We start from the raw sequence: 24392 nt of genomic DNA, 5'->3' as shown, positions 1-24392 counted from the left end.
AGTTCCAAAATGTGATTTCTCCAGTTTAAATTCTCATTAATATGGATGCCTGAGAATTTTGAGATTTTCACTCTATTTATTACTTCCTCAACATGTGTTACCCTAGATGTGCAGAACTGAATATGTTGTGTCTTTTTAAAATTGAGGGTGTGGCCATTGACAGAAAACTCATAAGTAAACATTCATTTGTAATTTATTCATTCATTCACATGCACATCATGTTACATAAGTCAATACTTCTTGATTTCTGAAAAGAACCTGACACAGTGCCCCAGTACGGGCTGTCATTGAAGGTACAAAGACACAGAATAGGTTTGTCAGATAAATGAATAGCTCAAAGACTTCTGAAGTAACAGACGCAGTATGATAATTCACAGCGAGTGTTCATCAGACACATGAGTGTTGTCAGGAATGCTCCAGGGAAGGATAGTAGGACTGTCCTTAATCTCTACATACATAAATGAAATGTTTCCTGATGACAAAAGGTGTACCAGACAGTTCATCACTGAATGACAGCAGGAGAATATAAGATGACTTGGTTAGAATTTTTATAGGGTGTGATGAATGTCAGCTTGTTACAATGGGGAAAAAAAAAAGGATTGCTAATGCAGATAAATAGGAATCACATTGCTTAATGCTCAAATACGGCATAAGGAGTGTCGCACAATCATGTCGATTCAGTATCTAGGCATAATGTTGCAACGTGATATGAAATAAAATGAGCATGTAAGGACTCTAGCAGGGAAAGCAAATGGATAGCTCTAGTTTATTGGGAGGATTTTAGGAACATGTGGTTCATATGGAAGGAGACAAGAGTACAGAACACTAGTACGATCCATTCTTGAGCACTGTTCCAGTGTTTGGGATCCACGACAGGGTGAGTTAAAAGAAGCCATTGAAGCCATTCACAGGCGGCCTGCTAGATTTGTTACCGATAGGTTCAAACAATATGCAAGTATTAAGGAGGTGCTCCAGGAACCCAAAGCGGAATCCCTGGAGGGAAGGCGATGTTCTTTTTGAGGAACACTACTCAGAAAATTTAGAGAACCAGCATTTGAAGTTGACTGCAGAACAATCCTACTGCCGCCAATGTATATTTCGCATAAGGACCATGGCTCTGAGCACTACGGGACTTAACATCTGAGGTCATCACTCCCCTAGAACTTAGAAGTACTTAAACCTATCTAACCTAAGGACATCACACTCATCCATGCCCGAGGCAGGATTCGAACCTGTGACCGTAGCAGTTGTGTGGTTCCGGACTGAAGAGCCTATAACCACTAGGCCACAGCAGCCGGCCATAAGGACCATGAAGATAAGAGAAATTAGGGCTAATACAGAGGCATATAGACAGTTGTTTTTCCTTCACAGTATCTGCAAGTAGAACAGCAAAGAAAATAACTAGTTGTAGTAGTAGTAGTAGTAGTAGTAGTAGCAGCAGCACAGGATACCCTCTGCCACACCCCGTATATTGGCTTGTGGAGTATGTTTGTAGATGTAGATGTAGGAGGAGAACCTTTAGAGGTGTGAGACAAGTCAAGTTATACAAAGTACAATTAAAAAACTTCCTGGCAGATTAAAACTGTGTGCCCGACCGAGACTCGAACTCGGGACCTTTGCCTTTCGCGGGCACACTCCGCTGCAGAGTGAAAATCTCATTCTGGATACAATTAAAAAGTTCTAATTCACAGGTCGCACAGCCCATAATCTGCAAGACAATCAGGTTAAATCGCCACGCGCATTGAGGGCAATCACACCACTGATGCACCAGACTGAAGATACCCTTTGGTAATACACTGAGTCCTGCTGACTAAAAAAGTCTGTAACTGCCTGCTGCACATCCTCTTCTGACACGAACCAACGACCTTGTTATGATCTCATGGGAAAAGATCAGAACTATAGGCTGGGTGCCCGAGTGTCTCCAACTTCAGTTGGCAAAAATGGTTCAAATGGCTCTGAGCACTATGGCACTTAACATCTGAGGTCATCAGTCCCCTAGAACTTAGAACTGCTTAAACCTGACTAACCTAAGGACAGCACACACATACATGCCCGAGGCAGGATTCCAACCTGCGACCGTGGCAGTCTCGCGGTTCCGGACTGAAGCGCCTAGACCGCACGGCCACACCGGCCGGCTCAGTTGACATAACTTCTGCGTTACGACATTTGTGATATGGGGAAGTGGATTAATACGAAGCAGAAGCATCCCTTGTCACAGACCATACCACTGCTGTGTTTTTCAACAGACGTGCTGCCCCACGCCGATTCTTTATTGTCTGGTGGATGTTTACGGGTGTCTGTCCTTTGGCAACTGAGAAAGGAATAACAGTACATTGGTCCTGCTTGGACGCATTTGGTAATAATGTCACTACAGTTCGTGTTTTCGCATCTACTGCAAGCTCGTCATGGAGACATAAATGCCACACGAAAGCATTGCTTTTATGTCAATGCTTATACTCCCACATTGAAGTTGTGCTGTGTTGGATATGCGCTATAGCAATGATCAAAAACTTTTTGATCACCCCTCGTACATTAACACCCAGAACCAATGACTGCTATCTACATCTGTAAACTGTACTGACAACAAATTATGAGTATCACAAACTGATGATTACCAGTATATTAATTACTTATATATTGCTTCATGTCAGGGGAAAAACAGCTGCCTTGAAAAAGGCTACTGCTCTTTCTCCTATGCTGCTCAGCTGCTGTTATTACCTAACACTTCGAACAAAGCACTTCAACTTTACACATACCCCAGTCAGTGTCTGTATATTGGGAAAGTCAAGATCTATCTGACATAAATAGTAGAGATACACAGAATTAACATTCCCTAGTCTCAGTTTTCTGTAAATTGTGGGAGTTGCTAACTAGGTACTCTTTTACTTTGTTCGAATCCTGCTTCGGGCATGGATGTGTGTGATGTCCTTAGTTTAGTTAGGTTTAAGTAGTTATAAGTCTAGGGGACTGATGTTGAGTCCCATAGTGCTTAGAGCGATTTGAACCATTTTTACTTTGTTTCTGAATACGTGGGGATGTTCAGTTTCTCACCTGATGTCCAATGGCAGCCTGTTATAAATTTTTACCCCAGAATATAAGACTCCATGAAGCTTACACAGTGACTCATAGTCTGTATGGAAATTATTTCTACTTCTAGTGTTGTGGTTGTGAATTGCTGAGTTCATCCTAAATCCATGCTTGCTATTAACCACAAATACCACTAAGGAGTAAATGTACTGGCATGTAAATGTAAGAATCCCTAGGTCGCCGATGGGGGCTCTGCAAGATTTCTAGTTGTCAACTTTAAGCAATATTCTTGATGCACACTTTTGTAGAATGAACACTTATTCCATCTTAGTCGCAATGACCCACAAGATTATGCCACAGACCAGGATCAACTGCAGGCGAGTATAAAGAAGGCAGAGTAGGCAAAATAGGCGGTTGCTTAAGGCAGCAGATTTTAAGGGCCAGTGGATTTCAAGGGGTGGCTCATGAGCCATTACATTTTTTCACAAGTCTTGAAACAAGAATGGCAAGAAACAATAAAAAGCAGCGTATTCTGTGTCCCATGTTTATCGTTTAATGGAACATTACAGTTTGCAAAACCTCGTGAGGGATTTAATGACTGGAAAAATGGTCAATCCTGATTAACTCCCATGAAAATTCAGCTGAACATAGGTAATTTTGGTTAACTTTAAAAGCTAGAGGACAAATCACAAGGAGAATAGATAAAAGCAAAATATTGGAGGGAAATGTCAATACAGATTGTTGCTGTAGCCAAAAACCTTTCCATACAAGACAGGTGTCACAACTATGGGTTTGGGTGAACACATCCGGAAAACTACAGCTAATAGCAAGCTTTGATCCTTTTCTAGCACTCTGTGGAAACAGAGGAAAAGGGAAAACATCAGATATTTCCCTGCAGACATCAAGAGTTTGTATCAGATCTGCCAGAAAAGGTCGTGGAGTGTATGGTACATGAAGTGAAAGAATCTAAATATTTTAAAACCAAATTACACTCCACCCCTGATATTATACATATGGGTAAGCTGCCTTTTGTTATAAGGTATTTATGAACAGATGGATTTCCTGTTGAACGATTTATCTGTTTTGTCGCAAATTCAGAGTGAAGATCAGAAGAATTAACTGGTTCACTAATAAGCTTATTAAGTAAATATGATCTGGATATTTGGTTATGAAGGGGTCAGTCATTTGACAATTCAAGCAGTATGACTGGTACTTACTCTAGGCTCCAAGATAGAATTAAGCAAATCAACCCTCTTGCTGTGTACATTTCATGTACTGTTCGCTCCCTTAACTTACAACAGTATACTGAAGAGCCAATGAAACTAGTACACCTGTCTAATATCGTGTAGGGCTTCCACGAGCATGCAGAAGTGCCGCAACACGACGTGGTATGGACTCGACTAATGTCTGACGTAGTGGTGGAGGGAACTGACATAGTGAATGCTGCAGGGCTGTCCATAAATCTGTACGAGTACGAGAGGATGGAGATCTCTTCTGAACAGCACGTTGGAAGGCATCCCAGATATGCTCAATAATGTTCATGTCTGGGGAGTTTGGTGGCCAGTAAGGGTCACATATTTTTAAAGTTTTACATGAAATATGAAAATAGCATTAGCAAGAACTAACTGTAGCAGTTGTTTTGATTATGGGCTGTATCAAATATAGCTTCACATTAGTCTTAGTCTGAGAAACTGACTGCACAGGATACGTGTATTTACTCTGTGAACAAACAATTCACTGTTTTGGAAAGCATTGCTAGCAGTGAAGATATCACCGTACACCCACAGTACAAAAAGGTGTAGGACGATGAGGTTATGCGGGGAGATATGAAGCATGTACAACATGCAGGTGACACAAACGTTTTGATGTTTCTGAGTGTAAAAGAATGATAACATCTGAGGCAGACTTACTTCTCCTTTATGTAAGATGATGAAGCTGCAAAAGTTTAAACAACAAGGATACTAGCTGGACAGTACAAAGATAAAAACATTCTTTCTAATAAAGTAAAAAGTGTGGGGTCACATTAACTGGACAACATATTTTTACTGTGACTTTCGTTAACAGTGACTGCAAATGTAAGTGCATATAAACAGCAAAGAAAACACAGTAGTATTCTGTTTTGTAATTGTGATTTGGTTGTGGTTTTCACATGAGATGACTGTCAAGTCATTTTACAAATAGGATACAATGTTCTTTCGGGTTTGATTTGAACCACCGATCTACAGACATAATTATATACATAAAATTTGACGGTCTACCATTCTAACAAATAAGCTACTGAATAATTGAGATGAAGTTGGGAAAAAAGACAATTTTCAGTAAGTATTTCATTTTGTTGAACGACACTTTCCTTCATTGTAACAGTGGGAGAGCATATCTCAGAGGTAAGTTAACATTAACTTCACAGTACAATGCATTTATAATTAAATTAGTGAACTTGGGCGTCAACAAAGCGGCAATGTGCCAATATAGCACAACCACATTTTACACATTTCCTTATTCTGGGAAACACTCAACAACAACTTTTCAGGAGTTTTTATAGGTGTATGAAGGGAGATCAAATATAAGTGGGATTTTTGTTCCTGAACCTCATCAGTTGGTAGGACTGGCCCCGCACTTCTGCTGTGCTTAGGTGGGACCATTAGAAGTGAGGAGAGTGTGATATTAGATATTTCCCGCTATTTTGTCAGTAACGCACACACTGTCTGAGCAACAGGTGCACCCTTCCATAGCGCAGTGCATAATTATCAAATTTCTTGCTCGTGAAGAAGTTACAGCGGCAGAAATTTGCCAAAAATTGAATGCACAGTTCAGTGATAAAACATTATCAAGGGCATGTGTGTTTGCCTGGCATAAAAAGGTCAAGAAAGGACAGGAACAGGTGGAAAATCAGCAACACGATCATCGTCCTAGGACCAGCATTACAGACAAAAACATTCGTGCGGTTAAAGACATTATTGATGACAATTGATGGGCGAGAGTATCAGAAATTGCACATAATGTTGGAATCAGTTATGGGAGCTGTCAAGCAATCATCACAAATGACCTACAGTTCTGTAAAGTGTGTTCCAGATGGGTCCCTAAACCTTTGACTGCAAATCTGAAGTTGAGACGTTTGGAGGTTTGTCAGGGCTTACAGCAAGGTTTTCAGATCGTCACCTGTGCTGAAACATGGGTTCACCACTACACTCCAGAATCCAAACAAGCCAGTAAGGAGTGGCAGAGGAAAGGGGAGGCAGCACCAGTCAAAGCTAAGACTCGACTGTCAGCTGGCAAGGTTCTTTCAACCATTTTTTCGATCAGCGAGGCATTTTGCTGAATGATTTTTTGCACAAGTGACGCACAATCAATGCTGCTTACTACTGCGAACTGTCGATCAAGGTGAGAGTTCCATATCGCCGCAAAAGATGAGACCAATCGATTTGACAGGTCATCCTCCTCCACGACAATGCGCGACCCCATGCTGCAGCTCTAACTGCCTCCAAGCTACAGAAAATGCACTGGACTACACTTGATCACCCTCCTTACAGCCCAGACTTATCACCCTGTGATTTCCATTTATTCGGACAGCTTAAAAAGCTCTAGGAGGGCGACGATTTGAAGACAACGAGAGTGTGGAAGACTTTGTGTGCAACTGGCTGGTGACATGACCCAGTTCTTTCTATGATGAGGGCATCAAAACGCTGCCCACAGGCTGGGACAAATGCACTTCCAAAGCATGAGGCTACGTAAAAAAATAAATTATAACTGCCTTGAGTTTTTCAATAAATGAATTTAAATAAAAAATAAACTCATGTTTATATTTGATTCCCCCTTGTATTTGTACAGTATGGTACAATACACCACCTGTAACCCATCTTCCGAAATGTAAATTCCAAAACAAGACATCACTGTGAATTAGCATTAGGACAATAGGAGCAGTGAGCTAGGCAGTGAAGTCACTGACATCACATGATGAATGGAACATTTTAGCAGGCTCCCAAATAATTTTTTTATAAAAGAATACTAATTATTTTTTATAAAAGAATACTGAAATTCAAAAGGAAAAAATCATGTTATGATCATAAAGTGACATAATTAATCATTAAGGCAATTTCCAGAAAACAGTCAAATACCCTACTGCAGGAAGGAAAAAAATCATTAGAAGAGTTTTGTAGCAATTTTTCATTCACAAGTAATTTTCCTGGGCAAGACAACACTATACTATTGAAGTGTGCTAGAAAACTGCAACAACACAAAGTACTTTGTATAGAGTGGTGCACAAAAACCAGAATTTTTTCCTAATTTGGAGATTGCCCTACAAATATTTTTGCCAACCGCTGCAACAAATTGCTCAGCCTAGCGTTCTTTCTCACTCTTCAAAAGACTCAACAATTATTGTGGACATCGATGTCACATGACTGAGTCAACAGTCTTGTCATCCTCTCTACGAATTCTACGCTACATCGCACTAGACTATAAAGATTTGACCGATGGAATTTCTATAAAGCAAGCATGCTGTCAACAGTTCTGCCTTTCTTTAATGGAATGAATTCAATATGCACATACTTATGATTATGATTATAACTATTATTAGTAATATTATTATTATTATTATTTATTAACAGCAGCAGCACAGATGCAGTATTCAGTTAGATACAGGTGTGAGTTACTAGGTGGTATACTGGTGTCGAATTGAGGGGCAGACGAGTTTATTTCTACCTATGGATGGCAAATACGAGGTTCGACAATAAAGTAATGAGACTGATTTTTTTTGCAAGATGTGTCAACCCTGCAGGCTTGTGTAGGCACAACATCTTTGACCTCGGTCTATAAGCTGCTTCTAGTCCAAGCGGCACATCAATGAAACTGCTCAGTCGTGAGCTGTGCTGTAATAAGTTAACATGTGTTTGTGTCTCTCGTCACGGAGATGGAACCACATAATATTGCGCAACAGTATGCCATTTCTTTTTAAATTGGGTGAAAATGCGATGACAACTTACGGTAAGCTTCAAAAAGCTTTTGGAGAGGAGGTTATATCAAGAGCTCCAGTTTTTCGTTGGCATGTTTAGTGAAGTCAGAACGAATGTTGAAAATGAAGACAGCATTGGATGACCATCAACCTCACAGACCGATGTCAACTTGGCCAGGGTGCGTGACCTCATATGATTATCCGTGAAAATGATTGCAGAAGAACTGAACACAATCGAGAAATGGTTTGCCTAATAATAACTGAATATCTTGGTATGAGAAAGATCTGAGCAAAAATGGTCCCCACAAATCTCACACCACAACAGCGAGAAACACAGAAAAATGTGGCAGCCGATCTGTTAGAGCAAACAGAAATCAATCCAGAATTGTTGAACCATGAAAGTTGGTTTTTTCAGTGCGATCCAGAGACAAAAAACCAAAGTTCGCAGTGGTGCTCAAAGGGATCACCCAGACCAAAAAACGCTCGCATATCAAAGCCAAAAGTGAAATGCATGCTTGTATGCTTCTTTGATTCCAAGGGCATTGTTCATAAAGAGTGAGTGCCTTCTGGACAAACAGTTAACCAACATTACTGCAAAGAATTGCTGATAATTGGATTCTGCATCACGATAATGTGCCATCCCATACTGCTCGGTCAGTATGGCAATTTTTAACCTCAAAACAAATTTCAGTACTAACACATCCACCTTATTCACCAGATATTGCTCCATGCAACTTTTTCCTATTTCCAAGAGTCAAAATGGCGGTCAAGGGACACCATTTTCAAACAGCACAAGATGTCCAAAAAGCTGTGACGAGGGTCATGGAGGATATTACAGAAGATGAGTTCCAGAAATGTTACCATCAATGGCAGAAGCGCTGGAAAAAGTGTGTGCAATCAGAAGGGAACTTCTTTGAAGGAGACAACACTAAACTTGAATAAAACTGTAAGCAACATTTTTTTTTTCACATAAGTCTCATTACTCTATTGTCGCGCCTCGTAGTTAAATTCGCCCTAGGGCCACCTCACTATCCATCTGAATATCATGGCACTTCACATAAGGAGCCCCATCCAGTGTGCGTACCCTGATCTTTATTTCTGGAACCTGTAAGTCATTTTTATTTCTTTGAAATTCCATAATGCAAGTTTTTGCAATATTAAGCACTAAGATGTCAAGTATGAACTGGTTGAGCCTGTTCCATTATTCTAGTGGTAGTGTCTGTGTCTGCTATGAATGTGATTGGCCCCTTTATCAGCATACTTCTGCCATTAGCAAACATTACAATTTCTAAAGAGTGGCCAACAATATGAGAGCAACACTCAACATTCTCAGAAAATCAAACAACAATTTGTCTTTAAAAAAGTCAAATCATTTTATTGCTTTTGAAATATTCCCCTTCAATATCAATACATTTTTGCATTCAAAGAAACCAGTCCTCAAAGCAATGATGCCACTTTTTCTGAGGCACTTGACAACCCAGGTTTTTATAATACTCTGTTACTTCATTTTATGACAAAAAAGTGGCTCCATGCATTTTATCTTTAATTTTTTGGGATGAAAAGAAATCACAAGGTACTAGGTCAGATCCGTATGGTGGAGACCTTTAGGACATCCAGATACTAAGTTATCAGCTTTGCAGTTCATGATGATGTGTTATGATGGAAGTTTTTTTTCATGGACTTTTTCAAAAATCTGTGGTAAACAGTTATTTGTGTAACTATCAGTATTGCCCATTTTAGAAAAAAAAGCTTGCAACTAACTTGTTACAATCACTGCAAATTCATTGGACTGTTGTAGTCTTAGATTCGTGCGGTGGCGTTCTCGCTTCCTGCGCCCAGGTTCCCGGGTTCGATTCCCGGCGGGGTCAGGGATTTTCTCTGCCTCGTGATGACTGGGTGTTATGTGACGTCCTTAGGTTAGTTAGGTTTAAGTAGTTCTAAGTTCTAGGGGACTGATGACCATAGATGTTAAGTCCCATAGTGCTCAGAGCCACTTGAACCATTCTGTAGTCTTAGATTGTATTTGAAAGACCTATGTGGAACCGACTGACTTTTCTTTTCATGATCATAACAATGAATCCAAGAGAACGGAGAAATACAAAAATACCCACAGACAGGAAAGAAGCCATTACAATACTACTATACAAGAAAGGGGACAAGAAAGTACTGGATAACTACAGGAGCATCTCTCTCTTAAACATAGGGTACAAGGTTTTGTGAAGAATCTTGTTGAACAGAGTTGAAGAGCAACTCTGGCCGTCAATAGGAGAGTACCAGTGTGGCTTTAAAAAAGGGAGGAACTGTACAGAACAGATTTTTGGAATAAAAAGGATAATAGAACACAGAAACAGGAAAGGAAAAAAGACAACAGCAACATTTGTGGACTTCCAAAAGGCCTACAATTCAGCTGACAGAAGTACTCTGCTTGATGTGTTAGAAAATAGAGGACTGGATGCTACAACACATGCAATAGTAAAGGAAACATTAAGCGACTCTACTGCCAGGATTAGGCATCGCAGTACGCTGTCAGACAGCTTCGAAATAAAAACAGGAGTCTGGCAAGGGGATGAACAGTCACCAATTTTATTTAACCTGGTTTAGGATGAAGTAGTGAGACAGTGGAGAAAACTAAATACACTACTGGCCATTAAAATTCCTACACCAAGAAGAAATGCAGATGATAAACAGGTATTCATTGGACAAATAAATTATACTAGAACTGACATGTGATTACATTTTCACGCAATTTGGGTGCATAGATCCTGAAAAATCAGCACCCAGAACAACCACCTCTGGCCGTAATAACGGCCTTGATACGCCTGAGCATTGAGTCAGACAGAGCTTGGATGGCGTGTACAGGTAAAGCTGCCTATGCAGCTTCAACAATACCACAGTTCATCGAGAGTAGTGACTGGCATATTGCGACGAGCCAATTGCTTGGCCACCATTGACCAGACGTTTTCAATTGGTGAGAGATCTAGAGAATGTGCTGGCCAGGGCAGCAGTCGAACATTTTCTGTGTCCAGAAAGGCCCGTACAGGACCTGCAACATGCGGGCGTGCATTATCCTGCTGAAATGTAGGGTTTCGCAGGGATCGAATGAGGAGTAGAGCTATGGGTTGTAACACATCTGAAATGTAACGTCCACTGTTCAAAGTGCCGTCAATGCGAACAAGAGATGACCGAGACGTGTAACCAACGGCACCCCATACGATCACGTCGGGTGATACGCCAGTATGGCGATGACGAATACATGCTTCCAATGTGCGTTCACCACGATGTCGCCAAACACGGATGCGGCCATCATGATGCTGTAAACAGAACCTGGATTCATCCGAAAAAATGACGTTTTGCCATTCATGCACCCAGGTTCGTCGTTGAGTACACCATCGCAGGCACTCCTGTCTGTGATGCAGCGTCAAGGGTAACCGCAGCCACGGTCTCAGACCCGATAGTCTGTGCTGCTGCAAAACGTTATCGAACTGTTTGTGCAGATGGTTGTTGTCTTGCAAACGTCCCCATCTGTTGACTCAGGGATCGAGATGTGGCTGCATGATCTGTTACAGCCATGCGGTTAAGATGGCTGTCACCTTGACTGCTAGTGATACGAGGCCGTTGTGATCCAGTACAGCGTTCCATATTACCATCCTGAACCCACCGATTCCATAATCTGCTAACAGTCATTGGATCTCGACCAACGCGAGCAGCAATGTCGCAATACGATAAACCGCAATCGCGATAGGCTACAATCCGACCTTTATCAAAGTCGGAAACGTGATGGTACGCATTTCTCCTCCTTACGCGAGGCATGACAACAACATTTCACCGAGCAAAGCCGGTCAACTGCTGTTTGTGTATGAGAAATCGGTTGGAAACTTTCCTCACGTCAGCACGTTGTGTCACCACCAGCGCCAACCTTGTGTGAATGCTCTGAAAAGCTAATCATTCGCATATCACAGCATCTTCTTCCTGTCAGTTAAATTTTGCATCTGTAGCATGGCCAGTAATTTAGTAATATGAAGATCAAAGGTGTCCAAATATGGTACAATGTCAAACAATGCAACAGTGGACTGCCTGGCATTTGCAGATGACATGGCACTCTTAAATGAAACAGAACAAGAAGCGAAGACGGCACTAAAAAAATCTAGCCGAAACAGCAGCAAAGGTCACGCTGAAGATTGCATATAAGACGACCAAGACATTGAACACTGAGTCTGACTGGAAGATAGATGACCAAGTGGTTGAGAAAGTCAACAGTTTTCATTATTTGGGGGAGAAGATAACTAGAGGCATACAGAGCAACGGTAGCACAGTAGACAGAGCACAGCTTTTGCAGAACCTTCGGTATGCGGTGAAAAGCACATATGGCAAGAAAAATCTGGCACGGAATGCCAGATTGCGACATTACACAGCAACTGTAAGAAGTGCTGCTCTGTATGCATCAGAAATGGTCACACTTGGCAAGAGAGCTTGTATACAGTTGGAGGAGGAGGAGCGGAAAATTTTGAGAGACATATGAGGCACCAAAAAACATGGGGATACAGGATACACAAAACACGACAGGAACTGTATGAAAATATTGAACCCATGTTGAGCAAGATACGGAACAGGAGGTTACAATTCATTGGGCATATCATGAGGATGGATGAGATGTTGACTAAGAAGATATGGAATGCATGTCATACGGGAAACAACTGGGTGAAGGAAGTCAGTGATGACTGGAAGGCTGTAGGAATAAGAGAAAGAAATCTGCAGGCAGTAGTACAGGACAGGGAGAAATATAAAGGGTTGGTTGATCATCACAGGTGGTCGGACACCAAAATCAAAGTTGTCTTGACAGAAGAAGAAAGAAACAGATAAAGCAAGAGAATGAAGAGGTATTGGGAAGAAAGAAGATGTGCAAAACAAGCCACACGTGATCCGAAAGGGTCCTAATGAAGTAGAAGAAGAAGAAGAAGAAGAAGAAGAAGAATCCAAGATCCATCACCAGTAATGGTATTCCAACCAAGAAGTTCCACCTCTGAATTTTTCTACAGCAATCAATGCACTGTTGTTCCATGATCAGGAGTCAGTCCATGTGGAAGACATCTACAACATCTTTGATGTCAAATGTTTTAGATTAGAATTATACCAATGCCCAATGTCACTCAAATGCATATGTAAGACATCTGTCAATCTTCTTCGAGCGCTGCTCAAACAGTGGCAATATTTTCACTAGTAACAGCAGTTCTAGGATAGCCATCATGAAATTCACCTCAGAGAAAAAACAGATTTCTCTTGAATTCCTAGCACCAATTATGAGGATAATCCCAAAAGTAAGATCTCCTATTTCTTTATAAGTACATAGGCCTGTTTATTTCTACAATGGTTTACATCAGTTGACAGCTTGAACATTTAGCTATTTTTTTGACATAATCACCATTTCTGTCGATACTTTTTTGTAGACACTGTGGCAGTTTTTGTATGCCCATGTCGTACCAGCTCTGCGCCATACTGTTCAGAAAGTTATGAACCTCTTCTTTCACCTCGTCGTCGGAGCTGAATCGCTTTCCGGCCAAATGTCCTTTTAACCTAGGGAACAGGTGACAGTGACTGGGCCCCAAGTCAGGACTATAGGGTGGGTGGGTGATTTTGTTCCACTGGAACTGTTGCAGGAGAGCAAAGGTTTGCCGAGCAATGTGTGGGCGAGCGTTGTCGTGGAGAATGTGTACGCCTTTGCTCAACATTCCTCTTCTCCGGTTCTGAATTGCCTGTTTGAGTTTTTTCAGAGTCTCACAGTACCTGTCAGCGTTAATTGTGGTCCCAGTGATTCAGCTCCGATGACGAGGTGAAGAAAGAGGTTCATAACTTCCTGAACACCATGGCGGCAAGCTGGTATGACATGGACATACAAAAACTGCCACAGCATCTACAAAAATGCATCGACATAAATGGTGATTATTTCGAAAAATAGCTAAATGTTCAAGCTGTAAACTAATGAAAACCATTGAAGAAATAAACAGGTCTATGCACTTATAAAAATATGAGACCTTACTTTTGGGATTACCTTCGTATAATTAGTTGCTTCTTCAACGAGCGCATTTCTAAGCTGATCTTAACACAGTTTAGGCATTAATGATGATTTTAATCGTGCAAAAGCATAGCCCGGAAATGTTCTCTAATCAAACACATATTTTGGCGTAAATTAAATCTTTAGATGATGTTAATTAACAAAGAAATTGAGTAAATCCAAGAAACTACCCAGTAATCAACTTACAAAACATTAGAGCGCAGCTGTTGAATACAATGAAATTTCATTTGTTTTCAAACTCTCCCTCATACCACTGCTGGGTCCCGTAAAACAGTTTTAGCAGCTGGTAATTTTTGCATCAGCAAACTTTACAGACTTTTATAATGCTTTTTATGATTGCTGGAAAGAAGGCAAATTGTTTCAAATGAGGTCCATAAAAGTGAGGAGCACGCATTCTCACCATCTCCTGCTTGACCCTGACGGAGTCATCAGCAGCACTGCCGCTGCTGCTGGGCACAGGAGAAATCTGCAACAGCAAAACAAACATAGTTACTCCACAGCCTTCACTGGACACCACAACTTCTGCAAAACTGTTTTTAACGGACATTTTATCTCATCTCAGTCTAGAGACGGAAAATTTTCTGTAGTATCAACACAACGACTTGTCAATAAATGAGCTGTGTAACAGTTTTTGTAATGATATACTGAAAATATTGACATCTTTGATGCACCATCTTTGACCGATTTCATCTCAAATCATACAGGTCAAGAGCGAATGTGTCTCATCATTATTTCAAAGTTTTCTGAAAATAATATGTACTGAAGTTCAACAAGGCACCTTTCAAACACTAAAATATCTCGATTTTCTGTTAAAATGTTTTAGACCTCTCTAAACGAGACTATTCGTGAAAATGTCATGTTGTTGTTGTTGTGGTCTTCATTCCTGAGACTGGTTTGATGCAGCTCTCCATGCTACTCTATCCTGTGCAAGCTTCTTTATCTCCCAATACCTACTGCAACCTACATCCTTCTGAATCTGCTTAGTGTATTCATCTCTTGGTCTCCCTCTACGATTTTTACCCTCCACGCTGCCCTCCAATGCTAAATTTGTGATCCCTCGATGCCTCAAAACATGTCCTACCAACCGATCCCTTCTTCTAGTCAAGTTGTGCCACAAACTTCTCTTCTCCCCAATCCTATTCAATACCTCCTCATTAGTTACGTGATCTACCCACTGTATCTTCAGCATTCTTCTTTAGCACCACACTTCGAAAGCTTCTATTCTCTTCTTGTCCAAACTAGTTATCGTCCATGTTTCACTTCCATACATGGCTACACTCCATACAAATATTTTCAGAAACGACTTCCTGACACTTAAATCTATACTTGACATTAACAAATTTCTCTTCTTCAGAAACACTTTCCTTGCCATTACCAGTCTACATTTTATATCCTCTCTACTTTGACCATCATCAGTTATTTTGCTCCCCAAATAGCAAAACTCCTTTACTACTTTAAGTGTCTCATTTCCTAATCTAATTCCCTCAGCATCACCCGACTTAATTAGACTACATTCCATTATCCTCGTTTTGCTTTTGTTGATGTTCATCTTATATCCTCCTTTCAAGACACTGTCCATTCCGTTCAACTGCTCTTCCAAGTCCTTTGCTGTCTCTGACAGAATTACAATGTCATCGGCGAACCTCAAAGTTTTTACTTCTTCTCCATGAATTTTAATACCTACTCCGAATTTTTCTTTTGTTTCCTTTACTGCTTGCTCAATATACAGATTGAATAACATCGGGGAGAGGCTACAACCCTGTCTCACTCCTTTCCCAACCACTGCTTCCCTTTCATGCCCCTCGACTCTTATAACTGCCATCTGGTTTCTGTACAAATTGTAAATAGCCTTTCGCTCCCTGTATTTTACCCCTGCCACCTTCAGAATTTGAAAGAGTATTCTAGTTAACATTGTCAAAAGCTTTCTCTAAGTCTACAAATGCTAGAAACATAGATTTGCCTTTTCTTAATCTTTCTTTTAAGATAAGTCTTAAGGTTAGTATTGCCTCACGTGTTCCAACATTTCTACGGAATCCAAACTGATCTTCCCCGAGGTCGGCTTCTACCAGTTTTTTCATTCGCCTGTAAAGAATTCGCGTTAGTATTTTACAGCTGTGACTTATTAAACTGATAGTTCGGTAATTATCACATCTGTCAACACCTGCTTTCTTTGGGATTGGAATTATTATATTCTTCTTGAAGTCTGAGGGTATTTCGCCTGTCTCATACATCTTGCTCACCAGATGGTAGAGTTTTGTCATGACTGGCTCTCCCGAGGCCATCAGTAGTTCTAATGGAATGTTGTCTACTCCTGGGGCCTTGTTTCGACTCAGGTCTTTCAGTGCTCTGTCAAACTCTTCACGCAGTATCTTATCTCCCATTTCATCTTCATCTACCTCCTCTTCCATTTCCATAATATTGTCCTCAAGTACATCGCCCTTGTATAAACCCTCTATATACTCCTTCCACCTTTCTGCCTTCCCTTCTTTGCTTAGAACTGGGTTGCCATCTGAGCTCTTGATATTGATAAAAGTGGTTCTCTTCTCTCCAAAAGTCTCTTTAATTTTCCTGTAGGCAGTATCTATCTTACCCCTAGTGAGACAAGCCTCTAAATCCTTACATTTGTCCTCTAGCCATCCCTGCTTAGCCATTTTGCACTTCCTGTCAATCTCATTTTTGAGACGTTTGTATTCCTTTTTGCCTACTTCATTTAGTGCATTTTTTATATTTTCTCCTTTCATCAATTAAATTCAATATTTCTTCTGTTACCCAAGGATTTCTATTAGCCCTCGTCTTTTTACCTATCTGATCGTCTGCTGCCTTCACCACTTCATCCCTCAGAGCTACCCATTCTTCTTCTACAGTATTTCTTTTCCCCATTCCTGTCAATTGTTCCCTTATGCTCTCCCTGAAACTCTCTACAACCTCTGGTTCTTTCAGTTTATCCAGGTCCCATCTCCTTAAATTCCTACCTTTTTGCAGTTTCTTCAGTTTCAATCTGCAGTTCATAACCAATAGATTGTGGTCAGAATCCACATCTGCCCCAGGAAATGTCTTACAATTTAAAACCTGGTTCCTAAATCTCTGTCTTACCATTATATAATCTATCTGATACCTTTTAGTATCTCCAGGATTCTTCCAGGTATACAACCTTCTTTTATAATTCTTGAACCAAGTGTTAGCTATGATTAAGTTGTGCTCTGTGCAAAATTCTACAAGGCGGCTTCCTCTTTCATTCCTTCCCCCCAATCCATATTCACCTACTATGTTTCCTTCTCTCCCTTTTCCTACTGACGAATTCCAGTCACCCATGACTATTAAATTTTCGTCCCCCTTCACTACCTGAATAATTTCTTTTATCTCGTCATACATTTCATCTATTTCTTCATCATCTGCAGAGCTAGTTGGCATATAAACTTGTACTACTGTAGTAGGCATGGGCTTTGTGTCTATCTTGGCCACAATAATGCGTTCACTATGCTGTTTGTAGTAGCTAACCCGCACTCCTAATTTTTTATTCATTATTAAACCTACTCCTGCATTACCCCTATTTGATTTTGTATTTATAACCCTGTAATCACCTGACCAAAAGTCTTGTTCCTCCTGCCACCGAACTTCACTAATTCCCACTATATCTAACTTTAACCTATCCATTTCCCTTTTTAAATTTTCTAACCTACCTGCCCGATTAAGGAATCTGACATTCCACGCTCCGATCCGTAGAACACCAGTTTTCTTTCTCCTGATAACGACGTCCTCCTGAGTAGTCCCTGCCCGGAGATCTGAATGGGGGACTATTTTACCTCCGGAATATTTTACCCAAGAGGACGCCATCATCATTTAATCATACAGTAAAGCTGCATGTCCTCGGGAAAAATTACGGCTGTAGTTTCCCCTTGCTTTCAGCCGTTCGCAGTACCAGCACAGCAAGGCCGTTTTGGTTAATGTTACAAGGCCAGATCAGTCAATCATCCAGACTGTTGCCCCTGCAACTACTGAAAAGGCTGCTGCCCCTCTTCAGGAACCACATGTTTGTCTGGCCTCTCAACAGATACCCCTCCGTTGTGGCTGCACCTACGGTACGGCCATCTGAATCGCTGAGGCACGCAAGCCTCCCCACCAACGGCAAGGTCCATGGTTCATAGGGGGGGGGGGGGGGGGGTCATAATGCAAGGGAAAATAAATATAATTGTGATAAAAAACTACACATGATAGAAATCTGAAATTATTTTTAATATAAACCTTGTTCACAATACTATCAGACATGATTAATATATAGACATTTCTGAACTTCTTTTCTTCTTTAATTTGGAAAAATAAACTACAAAATTTTGCAAATTTAAAAATTATGTTTTGAAAATATGAATAGTCACAGGATGTTAACTGTCTTGAGATATGACGTTAATACCTGAAATTCTTAAACTGTCAAAATATTTTTATATAAAGATGAGAGGATCTGACATTTTTGCATTCTTTATGATTTAGGGGCCTATTTTCTCTAAAAAAAACCCTGTCCTGAATGTTCTAAAAATTGAACTGTTTGTTAATTGGTCATTGTACTTATGGAATGTGCGATCAGAGTGGGCAATATTTTGTGGTGGAAGATTTGACAAAATTTTATATTACGCCTAGGTACTCTCAAGGTAGAAAAAATCTTGTCAGTTAAAAATTTAAACTGATTGCTGATTTTGAGTAAATGTTCTGCAAAACTGTTATATCTTAGTCAGAGCAATTACTTTATATCCTCATAAGTGAGTGGGAAAACAATTGTTCACTTTGTTCAAGTATTGCATAAAAAATTACATATATATAAAATAGCTTTATAAACAAATTTTTCTGTTTCTGATATTATTCACAATTTTTCTTGTTTTCTGTCATGATTTTACTTCTTTATGGCATTCCACGAATTAAAACTACCTGCACTGTAACAATCAACAGTGCACTCTTGAAAAAGAGCTCATTTTTTAATTTTTTAAAAATTATTTATTTATTTTTTGTTTTAATGATGATCCAAAAACAGCAGTATTTGGGAAATGGGAACTGCACAGTGATATGTTGATGATGGGCATTTGAAAAAAATTGCCATACCATGAGGTGTCATAATGGATATGGTCACATCTAATAGCTCTTGAGACACATTAATTATTTGTCCCACCCACCACTGGCATACACACAAGAAATGAATAGATAAGTGGCAGCAGAACACACACACAAAAGACTGTTGTGACTGGCAAACTTTCGGAGCCAGTGGCTCCTTCTTCAGGCAGAAGGGTTGAAGGGGAAGCAAGAGGGGTGAAGGAAAAGGACTGGAGAGGTCTAGGAAAATGGGTATTCTAGTCACCCAGAACCGCGGGTCAGAGGAGACTTACCGTACGGAATGAGAAGGAAAGACTGATTGTTGGGGATTGCATCGGACGAGATTTGAAAACCTGAGAGCTTAAAGGTGGAAGACAGGGTAATATGCGAGACAGAGATTACTACTAAAACATCATGCACAAGTTAATAAGAGTGAGTAAGCTGAGTGCATTGTACATAACGGAAGTGGGCCGGGGGGGGGGGGGGGGGGGGAGGTGCAAATAGATGGGAAAGACAATGGAAGATGTAGAAAACTAAAATGGAGTGAAGCAAAGGGTAGTTACAGTGAAGAATAGCTGGGGTGGAACAAATTACAATAAATTACGGCCAGGTGGGTGGTGGAACCAAGGACATGTAGTGCTAGTTCCCACCTGCGGAGTTCTGAGAAACTGGTATCTGGGGGAAGAATCCAGATGGCGCATGTGGTGAAACAGGTGCCGAGGTCATGAATGTCATGTTGTAGAGCATGCTCTGCAACAGGATATTGCGAGTTGCCAGTATATACCCTCCGCCTATGCCCATTCATCCTAATTGATAATTTGGTAGTAGTCATGCCGATGTAGAAGGCTGAACAGTGTTTACATAATAGCTGGTATATGACGTGTCGTATCACAGGTGGCTCTCCCTTCGATAGTATATGTTTTGCCAGTTATGGGGCTATTACAGGTGGTGGTAGGAGGGTGCATTGGGCAAGTCTTGCAGTGGGGACAGTCACAGGGGTAGGAGGCATAAGGTAGGGAGATGGGTGCAGAAGGAGCATAGGCTTCGACAAGAATATTGCGGAGGTTAGGAGGGCAACAGAAAGCTATTCTAGGTGTGGTGGGCAATATTATCTATCCAAGACACTATCCAAATTGAACCCTGCCTGGAACAGTTCCGTCCTCCATCACAGCGGGACCCACCTCCTCTTCCTCAAAATCACCTTCTCCAAACCTTCCAGGAATTTCTGACTTCCAGCCTTGCCTCTCAATCCTTCTTAAAAAACCTTAATCCTACTCCCAACATCACCACTGCTGAAGCCGAGGCTATCCGTGATCTGAAGGCTGACTGATCCATCATCATTCTTCCGGCGGACAAGGGTTCCAAGACAGTGGTACTTGATCGCCGGGAGTATGTGGCTGAGGGACTGCGTCAGCTTTCAGACAACACCACATACAAAGTTTGCCAAGGTAATCCCATTCCAGATGTCCAGGTGGAGCTTCAAGGAATCCTCAGAATCTTAGGCCCCCTACAAAACCTTTCACCTGACTCCATCAACCTCATGACCCCACCGACACCCCGCACCCCTACCTGCTACCTGCTACCTTCTTCCTAAAATTCACAAACCCAATCATCCCGGCTGCCCCATTGTAGCTGGTTACCAAGCCCCCACAGAACATATCTCTGCCTACGTAGATCAACACCTTCAACCAGTCTCCCATCCTTCATCAAAGACGCCAACCACTTTCTCGAACGCCTGGAATCCTTACCCAATCTGTTACCCCTGGAAACCATCCTTGTAAACATTGATGCCACTTCCTTATACACAAATATTCCACACGTCCAGGGCCTCGCTGCGATGGAGCACTTCCTTTCACGCCGATCACCTGCCACCCTACCTAAAACCTCTTTCCTCATTACCTTAGCCAGCTTCATCCTGACCCACAACTTCTTCACTTTCGAAGACCAGACATACCAACAATTAAAGGGAACAGCCATGCCGTACCAGGATGGCCCCCCTCATACGCCAACCTATTTATGGGTCGCTTAGAGGAAGCCTTCTTGGTTACCCAGGCCTGCCAACCCAAAGTTTGGTACAGATTTATTGATGACATCTTCATGATCTGGACTCACAGTGAAGAAGAACTCCAGAATTTCCTCTCCAACCTCAACTCCTTTGGTTCCATCAGATTCACCTGGTCCTACTCCAAATCCCATGCCACTTTCCTTGACGTTGACCTCCATCTGTCCAATGGCCAGCTTCACACGTCCGTCCACATCAAACTCACCAACAAGCAACAGTACCTCCATTATGACAGCTGCCACACATTCCACATCAAACGGTCCCTTCCCTACAGCCTAGGTCTTCGTGGCAAACGAATCTGCTCCAGTCCGGAATCCCTGAACCATTACACCAACAACCTGAAAACAGCTTTCGCATCCCGCAACTACCCTCCCGACCTGGTACAGAAGCAAATAACCAGAGCCACTTCCTCATCCCCTCAAACCCAGAACCTCCCACAGAAGAACCCCAAAAGTGCCCCACTTGTGACAGGATACTTTCCAGGACTGGATCAGACTCTGAATGTGGCTCTCCAGCAGGGATACGACTTCCTCAAATCCTGCCCTGAAATGAGATCCATCCTTCATGAAATCCTCCCCACTCCTCCAAGAGTGTCTTTCCGCCGTCCACCTAACCTTCGTAACCTCTTAGTTCATCACTATGAAATCCTCAAACCACCTTCCCTACCCTCTGGCTCCTACCCTTCTAACCGCCCCCGGTGTAAAATCTGTCCCATGCACCCTCCCACCACCACCTACTCCAGTCCTGTAACCCGGAAGGTGTACACGATCAAAGGCAGAGCCACGTGTGTAAGCACCCACGTGATTTACCAACTGACCTGCCTATACTGTGAAGCTTTCTATGTGGGAATGACCAGCAACAAACTGTCCATTCGCATGAATGGACACAGGCAGACAGTGTTTGTTGGTAATGAGGATCACCCTGTGGCTAAACATGCCTCGGTGCACGGCCAGCACATCTTGGCACAGTGTTACACCGTCCGGGTTATCTGGATACTTCCCACTAACACCGACCTGTCAGAACTCCGGAGATGGGAACTTGCCCTTCAGTATATCCTCTTTTCTCATTATCCACCAGGCCTCAACCTCCGCTAATTTCAAGTTGCTGCCGCTCATACCTCACCTGTCATTCAACAACATCTTTGCCTCTGTACTTCTGCCCCGACTGACATCTCTGCCCAAACTCTTTGCCTTTACAAATGTCTGCTTGTGTCTGTGTATGTGCGGATGGATATGTGTGCGTGTGCGAGTGTGTACCTGTCCTTTTTTCCCCCTAATGTAAGTCTTTCCGCTCCCGGGATTGGAATGACTCCTTACCCTCTCCCTTAAAACCCACATCCTTTCATCTTTCCCTCTCCTTCCCTCTTTCCTGACGAAGCAACCTTGGGTTGCAAAAGCTTGAATTTTGTGTGTATGTTTGTGTTTGTTTGTGTGTCTATCAACCTGCCAGTGCTTTCGTTTGGTAAGTCACATCATCTTTGTTTTTAGATATATGATTGCTTTCATTATTACACCAGAAATGAAGTTGCTCAAAACAAAGTCTTCTAATATACACTGAGGTCCCTACATTTCACACACAGTAACAGATGGCATTTTGTGGAGAACTGTTCTTGCAATGTATATGCCACTCCAGGATACAACCTGGCAGTCACTTGACTGAATTCCTACCACTAGCTTCATAGCAAATCACTCTTCTCTCTTGTTAAATGGAATTCCCCTCATGTACTTTCATTTAGAGGTAAGAGTTTGGTGTTTTGTAGTAATTTTGATATGGTCCGTACAAATGCAATAGCATCTCTTATAGAATCAACAGCTTTATACTGGAGATAAATCTTCTTGCAAGATGCTTGCAGAGACCTGCTACCCCTTCGCATGCATTTTCCTGTGACCTGTTGATGAAAATATCCACTTTTTATCTTTATTCCTGTACAGTGTTTTCCAATCTCATAAAGCTGAAAGCGGTTTGTAAAATGAGATGCTGCGCATCAGTTACACACACATTTAGGAGATGTATGGCCTCTAGATGCTATGTCATGGACAGCATAGCATGCATGTACACTATAATGAATGAGATCATCACTGACAACAGCAAAACAGTGTGATGTTCCAAGACAGAGTAACATATGCGAATATTGACATTTGTGATGTGTGCCGGTGGTACCTTCAAACTGCAAAGCAACAGGTCAGTTCTCAGCGAAGTCAAAATGAAGAATTAGTGTATCAGTATTCTGGTATGTGGGTGATTCTACTCCTGCTGTGGTCTGTCTCTGAATCCTGAGGATATGGTGAGCTATTCCTTTCATGATCCAAAGTCTCACCTCCATAACAAACTTCCCTAAGTCCACTGTCTTCTGCACCAACTCTCCTCCATCCCACAATGCATATGTCAAGTAATTGTCAATATCCTGAAGGTGAACTATACGTGTGTATTTTACTCTGTAGACTATTGGCTAGAAAATTAATCACAGGTTTTGTTTTTGCATAAGTCTTGTGAATATCCTTGTGTAGGTCAGCTTTCTGGTGTAAACTGTCCCGTCGCCAGAAGTCCATGACACCACTAAATTTTAATTGCGTACTAGTAGACAGCATACAGTTTAGATCAGTGCATTATAGTTTGAGTATTTATCTTGTCCAGTAACTTTTCGGTAAACAAGATTTCTAATCAGTTTCTGTAAATACATCAACTTCAATAGAGAAATGCCAGCCAGTGTGGCCGAGCAGTTCTAGGCGCTTCAGTCCGGAACTGCGCACCTGCTACGGTCGCAGGTTCGAATCCTGCCTCGGGCATGGATGTGTGTGATGTCCTTATGTTAGTTAGGTTTAAGTAGTTCCAAGTTCTAGGGGACTGATGATCTCAGATGTTAAGTCGCATAGAGCTCAGAGCCAGTAGAGAAATTTATTTCTGTTTAATAGCTTGTGGTCTCAGAGTACAGTCAGAAATCTGCATAAAAACTTTTAGTGTTACTTTATTCTCCTTTGGTACATTTTGTATACATTTCAAACTCAGTAGTGCCATTTGACATCTTATATCTACACTCCTGGAAATGGAAAAAAGAACACATTGACACCGGTGTGTCAGACCCACAATACTTGCTCCGGACACTGCGAGAGGGCTGTACAAGCAATGATCACACGCACGGCACAGCGGACACACCAGGAACCGCGGTGTTGGCCGTCGAATGGCGCTAGCTGCGCAGCATTTGTGCA

At 41.6% G+C, this 24392-nt stretch overlaps 1 protein-coding gene across 3 annotated transcripts in view; it reads right to left on the bottom strand.

Annotated features, from left to right (window-relative positions):
* LOC124553665 (zinc finger protein 2 homolog) overlaps positions 1–24392 on the bottom strand; it is a 268284-nt gene that overhangs the window by 175211 nt on the left and 68681 nt on the right. For 2 of the 3 annotated variants that reach the window (XM_047127547.1, XM_047127548.1), the window contains exon 2: positions 14449–14514. In XM_047127547.1, coding sequence (XP_046983503.1) covers positions 14449–14514 — 66 coding nt within the window. Of the gene's footprint in view, positions 1–14448; positions 14515–24392 lie in introns of those variants that run through there. The other variant, XM_047127549.1, reaches the window with a different exon arrangement.

This window comes from Schistocerca americana, chromosome 11 (assembly GCF_021461395.2).
Source record: "Schistocerca americana isolate TAMUIC-IGC-003095 chromosome 11, iqSchAmer2.1, whole genome shotgun sequence".
NCBI lineage: Eukaryota > Metazoa > Arthropoda > Insecta > Orthoptera > Acrididae > Schistocerca > Schistocerca americana.
The sequence above is the reverse complement of the archived record's forward strand: the minus strand, read 5'-3'. Positions and strand labels throughout refer to the sequence as shown.